At 34.8% G+C, this 12,958-nt stretch overlaps 1 protein-coding gene across 2 annotated transcripts in view; it reads right to left on the reverse strand.

The window, feature by feature from the left end:
• LIN28B (lin-28 homolog B) overlaps window positions 1-12,958 on the reverse strand; it is a 121,591-nt gene that overhangs the window by 37,904 nt on the left and 70,729 nt on the right. For both annotated transcript variants that reach the window (XM_068985409.1, XM_068985410.1), the window contains exon 3: window positions 9,651-9,835. In XM_068985409.1, the coding sequence (XP_068841510.1) occupies window positions 9,651-9,835 (185 nt within the window). The remainder of the gene's footprint in view (window positions 1-9,650; window positions 9,836-12,958) is intronic.

Consider the following 12,958-nt stretch of genomic DNA (forward strand, 5'->3'; position numbering starts at 1 on the left):
ATGATGAGGAAAACACATTTTACAGCCCAAGTTCATGAAGACAAATAAACATTATGAAACTGAATACATTAGCATGTCATGACTAAGATGGGTTTCTCCGCCCCCAAGAATGTAAGAGTTATTCAACTTCACAGACTTTGTAGATGTAATTCATTTTATCAATAACTTGAAGTAAAAAATTACAGAATTATGTTAACAGATGAAGTCTTTTGATATAATCCAATGCTATTCACAATAAAGAGAAGGGAAGCAATTAAAATGATTATTAACTGAAAAAATTAACAGATTAAATCTGAAATTTAATAAAATTAAAATTTAATTTTTAAATTAAATTTTAACTATCAATATTTTAAAAATAATCCAGATTGATAAAGGTAGCTGTGTATTTGCTCATTTGGGCTTTTACTTCTTCTTGATTTGTCATCCTTTATACATTATGGATATTAATTCTTTCACACTACACACATTGCAAATATCTTTTCCCACCCTATATTGTATTTTCTGACTTGGTTTACACTGTTGGTGCTGGACTATTTTATGTCAATTTGGTTATGTCTGGTAACTATACTTCCCAGAGTCTTTTTCCTGGATGATTCCAGGTTGAATAATACTGCATGGATCACTCTGCAACTTGCTTTATTATTTAACATTATAGTGAGATTTTTAAAAGCAATCCAGATTGATAAAGGTAGCTGGAGTCAGCCAAAAGAGAACTCGGTATCCTACAAAAGAAAGCAAAAATAAAGAAGCTACAGTTCTTGGAAGGGTATCATGGTGAGACACAGCAGCCCAGAGTCTGCCCAGCATGCCCTAGTGTGTCCTCTGTGGCGCTCTGTACCTAGCTTGTCTTCCCAAATTTGGTCCTGCTGACCACCAGCCTGACACCATCACTTGTTTGCAAACCCAGAGCATGTGCATGCTCAGTGACTTAATCATGTCTGACTCAGATCCCATGAGCTCTTTGCAAACCCAGAGAGGTTGTGGCAACACAGAGGCAGCAGATTCCACAGCTCTCCCCAGTTCCTCTGCAATGCCAGATATGCTTGGCTTTTCAGATTTCCCTGCAAGCTCTGATTTGTCTATCTAGTTCAGGGCTTCTGAAGACTGGTTAGTGAACAGTTCTCTAATGAGCTGACTCTTCCCTTCCCCACCAACTCTCCCACATTTGTCTAAGTTCTAAATCTTTGGTTTTCATAACCCTTAAAGTGGTACTATCTCCCCGACTGAAATCTTTGTCAGGTAGAAGTTTTGAATTCTGAAATAGTCAATTTAACCTTATCCCTTATAGTTTGTGTGTTCTGAGTCTTGTTTAAGAAAACTAAAATCTTTCCCAAATCTAAGAGCTGTAAGTTTGGCTTTACACTTTCAGATCCTTAAATATCAGAGTTTAGACACCCAACTTCTACTTATTATGAGTTGCTTCTGGACCTTTTTTTTCCCCTAATAGGCATTACTTTAGTATTTATTTTGATTAGAATAAAACAGCAATCAGAAAATCAACAATTGTGATTATTTGCCACTTGGCTTCTGACCATTTTTATCAGTCATCTTGGGAGACCTATGCAGCGCCAAATGAAACTCAGCCCACACAATGTCTTGTGGAGGGTGATGAGAACCGCACATTGTCTGCCTGGTCTGAACAGAGGTCTCAGCAGGGAGAGCATCTGCTGAAATAATGTGAATGAAGGAAACAACCATAATTGCCTCATTAAGAGATCTCTAGCCAAGTAATCACAAGAAGAAAGGAAGCACCCTAAAATTAAGTATATAATAAGGAAAATTTGGGGGAGAATAAAAAATGCAGGAGAATTAAGGAGACTCGGGTATTCCTTTGGTGTTACTAATTTCCTTAGTCACTGTATGAATGAATGGAAATGTGGACTCAACAGTTCAGTTATTCAACTCTAGTCCTTGCCAGTAATTAGTAGGGAAGCAGAAGATGCAAATTCACAGCTGTCCAGGCTACAAACAAATGTAAAAGGGTGGTGGGAATTGCTTACTACAAACCAAAACTTAGGAATTAAGATTTAAAGTCTATTTTGAAATTACAATGAAAAGCATACAATTAAAGGCATAAGCAGGAAAGAGGTAAAATATGAAAGAGCAAAGTCTAGGAACAAGGGGGAAAAAAAGGGAAACTGTCTCCGCTTAACCAATTTACTTTATTTTCCATCTCTACTTTTTAAAAAGAGATTTTTCTTAAAAGTCAATAGCATATAGTTACAACTAAAGCCTTGGTCACTTTAAATTATATACAACTGAACATATATTTTATTCAACATGTTGATAAAATAAAACTATTTCACATTCAAAGCTAAAGTAAATATGTTCCTAATTTTAATTTAAATTAAGCATCTAAGTTGAATGAAAAACTAAAATGTACTGAAATTGTGACATTTCCACATTTCCTGATATTTCAAAAGATTAAGCTTTATTAATTTGTATTATACAGTTAATAACATATAAATAGAATCTTGAGAATTATGATTATTAAATTTTTCTGATTCCAGAAAACAGAGTAAAATTAGCTTGTTACAACCACAAGCCAGGTTTAAAATAAGCAAACTATTTGATGACTTTGATGTTTTGCACCCAAAATGTGCTGGCTAATTTTTCCATTCCATTTACCATTCCAGTCTTTAAACTGCCTTAATCTCCTGCCCTCAGATGTTGACCTTGTAAGAATAGGGGTCATAGGTCAGACTAGACAGACCTCAAAGGATCTGAACTATCAATTCATGCCTGAGAGATTTCTCTTCCACAATAGGAACCTACTAAACAGCAAATTCCTAAATCTAATCACACAAGGATCAGGGTGAAACAGTTATTTATTGGAATTTGTTGATTTACATTTTTCAAACATCTTCAACATTTTTATTTTTCTTTTGGGAGCAGGTTCTGGGACATAATAAATTAAAAATAATCACTGGGAGAACTTTTAATATAAAACAGATATCCTTAATAAAATAGCACCATAAACCTAGGTATGGCTTCATTATTTCTGGAAATGCTATGTGGATTTCAAAAATATAGCACTAGAATTCCTAACTATAAAGTACCTAGAGAACTTCACATTATACCACAGAGATAATAGGAAGAGATTATTTTGCCATAGAGGTTTGTGGGGAGAGGTGTGGAGGAGGCATACCACCAGTCAATTTTGAGCCCCCTTGCTCTAAAGGTGAATGAGGGCATTAAATAAATATTTTTTTCTTTTTAATAGACAAGTGAAAATATACAGTCCTTCAATGAGGACAAAGTAAATAGATTAAAAACAAAAGCAAAAAAAAAAAATCATTAAGACTTCAAAACCTTGCAAATTTAAAGAATTTGAAACCACAAAACTAGGACCCTGTAAAAAATAATTCTTCTATTGTACTGCTCTAATTTTTTTTAAAAGACAAGTAAGCTCTTAGAACAGAGAATAATTTAGACATATATAATGAATTTCTATTTACATTCACCTTGTTCTGGCCATAGATGGTAAATAAAACATAATGTACCATTCTAACACCATTTTAATACTGAACTATAATGATTTTCAAATTTCATAATCAATTTTTAAGTCTAAATGAAAACATCTTAAAAATGATACATTAATAAGTATTTCTAACATGAACAAATAAAAGGAATTTCCTGCACTTCCATGCCAAAAGCAGTAATAACGAACATCTTAACAATCAGCCTTCTTTCTAAACAAAAAACATTTAAACTTCAACTCATGTAGAAAATCAGGAAGCTTACTCATGTGCCAATGCAGTGATGCAAACGTATTACTGCTTGAAATAGAATAAAAGCAACACAACGTTGACATTATTTTCTAAGTTATTTTGTAAATCTCAAGTAAACATTGTTGAAAAGGAACCTGCATTATTATTATGAATAGCACTTCTTGGACTGTGTGGTTGGGTCAAAAGATGTGGAAGGTTCAGGAGAACAAAGAAGATAGTCACTCTGCTAGAAAAAAATCAGAATAAAAGAGGAGGTTTAAAAACAACATAAATTAAAAAAACAGTTTTATGTATACACTCAATGTGTATATACCTATCATATATATACACATTTCAAATATTTTTAAAATTACACATATTTTTGTTCTCAAAGGATTAAAATCATTTAACCTACATATAGAAACATTATCATACCATTTGTTTCAGTTCACATCCTTTTTACTAATCTGAACTAAAATTTTATTATATAAAATATTTAATTCTATATTATAGGTTGACATGATTATTTCATATAAATAGGAAAGACAGTGACAAAAAAATCATTCTCCTATCTTCCCCCACAATTTTATTCTATTAGAGGTCACTTTTTTTCCCTCAGAGTAAACTGCAGCTCTTCAAAGAATAAAAAGGTACCAAATATAAGCCAGTTTTTGAGAATGAGTTTTTAAATTTTTAATTAACAACAATTTTTGTTTTATCAGTAGCATAAAGAGAGCTTTTATAAGATCATTAAACCTCTTTACTCTCTGATAATGAACATAAGAAAAAAGTAAACAGCAAATATAAATAAAAAAATTATCCCATTTAAAATTTCAAGAGAGTATTTTAAATGAGGAGTTAAAATAAAACCAGTTAACATGTACTGCTATGACATAACGACACTACTACTATTGGCATACTAAACAGCATTCAGCAGAATTAAGAAAGAATTTAAAAGTAAACCCATTTTCTTCTATTAATAGTTTATTTAAAATTGACAATCTTTAAAATTATTTTTATTTCTTGCCACAGAATATAAATATTCACAAGATATAATTCTATTATATGTATATACATATATAGAACAAATAAGTTCTGAGTGATGAAACCAAATTTGAATGTATTAACACTATATAATATAACTTTAAAGTTTTAATCTTTTAACCTGAAATGATAGAGTTTTCAACAGATGGTGTTTCAACAATTCATGTTATTCAAAGGTGAAAAATGAGCCTAGACTTCAACATCACACCTCATACAGGGGAAAAAACTTCGTGATTAATCAAACCTGGGGTTAATCAAAGATTTTTTTTAAACATGACATACAGTAACAGATTGATAAATATCTTTACCAAAATTTAAAACTTTTGCTCTGTAAGAGATTGGAAAGATAAACTATAAACTCACAGGTAAAAATATCTGCAAATCACATATCTAAGGACTTATATCCACATTTTATATAAAGAACTCTCAAAATGCAACAATAAGAAAAGAATCCAGTATGAAATAGGCAAAAGGTATGATCAGACACTTCACTAATGAGGATATAAGGATGACACAAAAACATAAAAGGAGCTAAATATCAGTAAATATCAGTAGCTACTCGGGAAATGGAAATTCCATGATGAAATCTCACTGGAGATTAAAATGCTTAAAATTCTCTAAGAAGTACTGACAATACCTAATGCTGGTCAAGATGCTGAGCAACTGGAATACACATATGTTGTTGGAGGGAATTCAAAATGATACAATCAGTCTGGAGAAAAATCTGGCAGGTTCTTATAAAGTTAAACATAAACTTACAGCCAGACTATCCAGCAGCCTCACTCTTAGATAAATGAAAACTTATGTTCACACAGAAACCTGTGCACAAATGTTTGCAGCAGCTCTATTCATAATTGTCAAACTGAAACTACCTAAACGCCTTATTCCCTCACTAGCCCCCATTGTCTGTAGGGGATATTAATATATTTCAGGACTCTGAGAAAATACCTGAAACCATGAACAACACCAAACCCTATACATAAGATGTTTTTCTATATACATACCTATGATAAAGTTTAATTTATAAATTAGCATGTGTGCTTAGTCGTTTAGTCCTGTCTGACCCTGCAACCCCATGAACTGCAGCCAACCAGGCTCCTCTCTCCATGGGGATTCTCCAGGCGAGAATACTGGAGTGGCTGCCATGTCCTTCTCCAGGTGATCTTCCCAACCCAAGAATCAAACCCAGGTCTCCCACATTGTAGGCAGATTCTTTACCATCTGAGCCACCAGGAGATTAACAACAACTAATAAGAGAAACATTATAACAATATAGTATAATAAAAGCTACATGAACGTCTCTCTCACTCAAAACATCATACTGTATGAATTTAATGCCTTTCTCATCTTAACTATGAACTTACCATGCACTGTGACCATGACTTTTGCAGTTTGGTGTGCAACAGCAGAATTATCACAAACTTCCTTTTCCTTCTCACAACTTCACACACAGAAGACTTCTTCATATATTAGTAACCTTAGCATTTAATTTTTTTTTCATTAAGTCAAGAACTTTCTTCTTTTCACTTAAAAGAAGCACTTCGTGGATGTTCTTTGGCAAATCCCAATTGCCTGCATCACTATTCCTCTGCTTTGGTGCCATTAGTAAGTTAAAAAAAGGGTTATGTGAACACAAGCACTGCAGTATCATGACAGTCCATCTAGTACACAAGATGGCTACTAAGTGACTGATGACAGTGTATGCTGGACAAAGGGATGATACAGATCCCCGGTAGGACAAAGAAAATGCTGCAAGATTTCATCACAGTACTCAGAAGAGTGCACCGTTTAAAACTTACAAATTGTTTATTCCTGGAATTTTCTATTTACTGTTTTTGACAGTTGTTGACCATGGATAACTTTCTGGGGCTTCATGAAGTCCCAGAAAACAAAACTGCAGATAAGAGGGAAATACTGTATGGATATATTCAAAAACTTGGATAAATTTCAAAACCATTATATTGAGTAAAATAAGTCAATTTCAAAAAGTTGCAAATGAACGAAGTCCAGATTAGTAGAAAGAAGAAAATAAAGACCACTAAATAGACAACAGAAAAGATAAATGAAACTGATATTTCGAAAAGATAAACAAGACAGGCAAAGCTTGAGCCAAACTTAAGAGAACTCAAATAAATAAAATTGGAAATGAAAGAGAAGACATCACAACTGATACAACAGAAATACAAAGATTATAAGAGACTACCATGAGCAATTTTACACAAGCAAATTAAACAAATTGGCTTCCCTGGTGGCTCAGATGGTAAAGAATCCTCCTGCGAATGCAAGAAACATGGGTTCGATCCGTGGGTTGGGAAGATCCTCTGGAGAAGGAAAAGGCAGCCCACTCCAGTATCCTTGCCTGGGAAATCCCATGAAGAGGAGCCTGATGGGCTATAGTCCATGGGGTCGCAAAAGAATTGGACACGACTTAGTGATAAGCAACAACAACAAATTGAAGAAACTAAAATAAATAGATAAATTCCAAAAAACTTGCAACCTACCAAGCCTGTATCATGAAGAAAGAATATCTAAGCATATCAGTTACTAGTAAGTAATCAAAAGAGACTGAATCAGTAATCAAAAAAATCACACCTTATCATTCCCATCAAAATAAACAATTTCTTAATATTACTCTAATATTAATTCATATGAAAGGTCCCCAAGTCTCCTCTGGCAACCACCAATCTGTTTTCTGTTTACAAGACCTTGGTTTTTGCTTTTAGATTCTACATGTAAGGGAGATTACGTAGTATTTGCAAGGTAAATCGTATCATATTTTATCATATACTATTTGATCATATGGTATTTTACTTATATGTATATTATGTAAAAAATACATACAAACACACACATACATATGTATATTTCATAAGCTGAAACAGATATTTCCTATCTATTTGAGAAAAAAGATTAATATGGTAAGTGTACAAAGAGAAAGTGAGATAACAAGAAATGTATCGGTCTCTGCCCCTAGTTCCTGGCACAGAGCTCCTAAAACCCTTGTAATTTCATAAGTGATAAGAACACTAGGAGTACCTCTTTATCTGTTATCAGTTTTTGACGTCTGTTCCTGACACAGGGCTCTTGAAACTCTTGTAATTTCCTACATGATAGGAGGGTCTTCTATTTAATGAGGTGACAGACACTGAGTGGGCTCCTAGATGGCTCATGAGTGAGGGCTGGTCACTGCAAAGACCAAGCTATGACCAGAAGCTTGGAATTTTTAGCCCTATCCCAATTTTCTTGAGAGAAGTGAAAGGGGCTGAAAATCAAGTCTATATGATGAAATCTCCACAAAATTCCAAAAGTAAAGATCCAGAGAGCTCCCAGACTGGCATACACATCCACACTGGGAGGATAAAGCACCCAAACCCCTGGGAACAGAATCTCCTATGCTTGGGACCCTCCTCGACCTCACCCTATGTAAAATATCTCTATCTGTATCCTTTATCTGCTGTTATCATAATCTTTAATAAACTGGTAAATGTAAGGGTTTCTCTAAGTTCTGTGAGCTGCTATAGCAAATTAATCAAACCTGAAGAGGGGGTCTTGGAAACCTCTGATTTAAAGCCAACTGAGAAAGAAGTTGCAAGGCAATCAGCATCTGAAATATGGTAGGATGGTCTTGTAAGACTGAGCCCTTAACCTGTGGGGCCTGATACTATCTCCAGGTAGATGCTGTAAAACTGAGTTCAACTGTAGAACATCCAGCTGGATTGTGGAGAATTGCTTGGTGTGGGGGAAAACCTCCACACATTTGGTTATCAGAAGTTAAATGTTCTGTGTAAAAGTAATGGAGACAGGAAGGAGTGAAACACAACATGGAAGAACTGAGTTTTTCCCAGCATAGGAAAGAGGAAAACTGCGATTTTTTTTTCCTAAAGAGAGAACTTAGAAATCAACAATAACAAATGAACATCTCAGAAGAAATAAGCAGAGGACAAAGAACATGCAATTCATAGAAGAAAAAAATACAAATGAAAATCAACATACGAAAATATATTTAACCTTAGTGAAAGGATGCAAAGGGAAAAAATGAGCTGCATTTCTTAACCTATGTAATTGGCAACAACTTAAAAGATGACATTATTCAATGAACAGTCCCACTTTTAAAGGGGTTATCCACTGACCTTATCTTTGAAGAACAGTTTGGAAATAGATACCAAAATTTTAAAGGGCATAGTCTCTAATCCAGATTTTTCAGTATTAGGTATGTATCCCCTAATGACAGAATCAGACAATTTTTAAAATATACATATAAGTATTCTTACTACGATGCTATTGGTAAATTAAAAAGATTGGAAATAGCCTAAATTTAACACTTACATTAATTTAACAGAGCCTTGATTAAATTTTGTTACATTCACACAATGGGAATTTACATAGATGATAAAGACTGACATGAAATATTCCACAATACACTGTTAAGTGAAAAAAAATGCAAAATCAAAAACATTGCACATATATCATGATTCCCATCCACCTGTAGTTAAGATATTTGGTGATTTTTTAATATTTGAATTTTCACTAGTGAATTATCTTTCAAACCAGTCAAAACAATAAATGTATTCTCATTTGAAAAAAACAGGTGAAGTGTTAGGATGTACTGAGGGGCACCTACCTCTGTCTATTGGGAACTTCACCTATCTGAATAGTCTGGTGGAAATAGTGGTTAAGGGACTGCCCAGTGCCTAATGCTGAAGGCTCAGTTAAATATATTCTGTAGAAGAGTTCAAATTGCAGGATAGCCTATATTTCTGATAAATTCTATTCAAACACTCAGTGGTGGCATTTTATTTTATTGTGGCTAGATTTAATAGCATAATAAAAATATAAATTGAGATTTCAGAAATCTTTTCCAAATAAACTCACAGACTAACAAAGTAAAATGATTACCTGTCTCCCTTTGGTTTTCTTTTTTGTAGTGTCTTCCCTTTGGGTCTTCTTTCGCTTCCTAAACAGGGACTCCCACCAGGTCCTGTTACCCGTATTGATTCAAGGCCTTTGGAAGATTTTTTAAATGTGAACTCCACTGGTTCTCCTTCTTTTAGGCTTCTAAATCCTTCCATGAATAATTTGCTCTGAGAAGAGCAGAAGAGGAAGAGAGAAAAAGAGATTATGATTATTATTAATGCTTTATAAATTATCTCATGATTTTAAGATTAACATAGCAAGACATCTCCAGTTATTCATTATTAAGTATAAAATCATTTTTTTTCAAGTTCAGTAAAAGGGCTATCATTTAAAAGTTTCCTGTTGTAATAATGTGGCAGTGAAAGAATAAACTCATACCATTTCATAAAGAATCTGCCTGCTTCTGCTAATGCAGGAGATGCAAGAGACAAGGGTTGAATCAGTGGGTTGGAGAAGGAAATGCCAACCCACTCCACTATTCTTGCCTGGGAAATCCCATGGTCAGAGGAAGCTGGAGGGCTGCAGTCCATGAGTTTGCATAAAGGGGACACAGCGACTAAACAACAATCACCCTAAAGTCCACCAATGGGGAACTGATTAAATACATTATAATAAAGCTACATAATGTAATACCACTGAGTCACTAAAAGATCTACATGTATTACTGCAGGCAAGATAAATCTGTAATACTGCTGAGTAAAAGAATTAAGGGGAAGAACAGTGTATCTACCACAATATTCAGAGAAGTTTTTCAATGGTACATGTTTAACTGATATAGTTATGGGGTCTGGAATAACTGACAGAAAATTATATACAGTCATTTTCTCCAATCTTTTTTGGGGGGAAAGTGGGGAAGCTCTTGGATACACACATTATTGTACCATTATAGCTTTTTTTTTTTTGGAATTTGAAGAATAACGATTTTTTTTAAAAATTTCCTGATTGGAAAAATGTAACTTAGGTTACAAATAATAATCAGCTCTTTCAACCTATGTGCCAATTCAAACAACAATAAAGTAATTAAATCATTCTAATTTTATTTATTTTTCTGAACTCCCTTGTACGCAACAGATCTAGGTTCAAGCACCACCTAGCAATTCTTAAAGACTTTTCTGAATTTTGGGGAAAAAAGGAAGCCAATCTGAATAGGGTAGGTAGGAGACCCTGATTCAAGTCTAATTCTTTAAGTCAACAGTAATGCAACTTTGAATGAGTCAATTATCTCTTTTTTGAATTTATCTGTAAATTTAAGGAACAGTGTTCTGAGGAACAATGGTTCGGAAAAAGATTTCATGAGAAAAGGATGGTGGTAAAATAAGTTTGTGAATTGCTGCTAAATGTAGTTTCCTCTTAGTTGGATCATATATATGTGTATGTGTGTGCTCAGTTGCTTAGTCATGTTCAACTCATCTCAACCCCATGGATTTTAGCCTGTCAGGCTCCTCTGTCCATGAGATTCTCCAGGCAAGAATACTGGAGTGGGTCGCCATTTCCTCTGCCAGCGGAATCTTCCCAACGTAGGAACTGAACCCAGGTCTCCTGAATCTCCAGCACTGTAGGCAGATTCTTTACTGCTGTTAGCCTGTTTAAGTCTCTGATATTTCATACCCTCCCCCACCTCCACTAAAAAATCTTGTTTAACAATGTTTAACCCAGCAAATTCTCAACCTAATTGTTCCCAGAGACCTTTCTTAGATATAACTACAGAAGACTAAAATCCTTAGAGAAATGCTGAATTAGAGAAAAGTCTAACTTTCCCAAGTAATGACTCTAAAGGCAGCTAAATAATTACATATAACCAAATAATTACATGGAAAAGATAAAACCAACACTTCAAATTCTAATGCAAAAGGAGAATACTCATTGGAAAAGTAATATGACACACAAAACAGGGTTTTTTTTGCCACTTAATTTTGTAAATTGAAGGATATTTGCTTTACAGAATTTTGCGATTTTCTGTCATACATCAACAAGAATCAGTCATAGGAACACTCATGTCTCCTCCCTCCCAAAACTCCCTCCCCATCCTACCCTTCTAGGTTGTCATAGAGTCCCCAAAACAGGTTTTTCTTTTAAAACAAGTTTCTCATGCAGGTAATTTGACACTGAGAAGTCCCTCATGTGGAAGTATAATTTGGCAGCACTTTTTCTGTTCTCTGATGCTATGTAGGAATCAGAAGGAAAAAAAAAAATCACTGCCTATACACTATAAGATTGTTTAAAAATTGTTTTTAGAGCTTTATATAGTATTTCAGAAAAACATCTATTTCTGCTTTATTGACTAAACCAAAGCTTTTGACTGTGTGGATCACAATAAACTGTGGAAAATTCTAAAAGAGATGGGAATACCAGACCACCTGACATGCCTCTTGAGAAACCTATATGCAGGTCAGGAAGTAACAGTTAGAACTGGACATGGAACAACAAATTGGTTCCAAATAGGAAAAGCAGTACGTCAAGGCTGTATATTGTCACCCTGCTTATTTAACTTCTATGCAGAGTACATCATGAGAAATGCTGGGCTGGAAGAAGCACAAGCTGGAATCAAGATTGCCGGGAGAAATATCAATAACCTCAGATATGCAGATGACACCACCCTTATGGCAGAAAGTGAAGAGGAACTAAAAAGCCTCTTGATGAAAGTGAAAGAGGAGAGTGAAAAAGTTGGCTTAAAGCTCAACACTCAGAAAATGAAGATCATGGCATCTGGTCCCATCACTTCATGGAAAATAGATGGGGGAACAGTGGAAACAGTGTCAGACTTTTATTTTTTTGGGTTCCAAAATCACTGCAGATGGTGATTGCAGCCATGAAATTAAAAGACGCTTCCTCCTTGGAAGAAAAGTTATGACCAACCTAGATAGCACATTCAAAAACAGAGACATTACTTTACCAACAAAGGTCCGTCTAGTCAAGGCTATGGTTTTTCCTGTGGTCATGTGTGGATGTGAGAGTTGGACTGTGAGGAAGGCTGAGTGCTGATGAATTGACGCTTTTGAAGTGTGGTGTTGGAGAAGACTCTTGAGAGTCCCTTGGACTGCAAGGAGATCCAACCAGTCCATTCTGAAGGAGATCAGCCCTGGGATTTCTTTGGAAGGAATGATTCTAAAGCTGAAACTCCAGTACTTTGGCTACCTCATGCGAAGAATTGACTCATGGAAAAGACTCTGATGCTGGGAGGGATTGGGGGCAGGAGGAGAAGGGGACGACAGAGGATGAGATGGCTGGATGTCATTATGGACTCGATGGACGTAAGTCTGAGTGAACTCCAGGAGATGGTGATGGACAGG

This window comes from Capricornis sumatraensis, chromosome 13 (assembly GCF_032405125.1).
Source record: "Capricornis sumatraensis isolate serow.1 chromosome 13, serow.2, whole genome shotgun sequence".
NCBI lineage: Eukaryota > Metazoa > Chordata > Mammalia > Artiodactyla > Bovidae > Capricornis > Capricornis sumatraensis.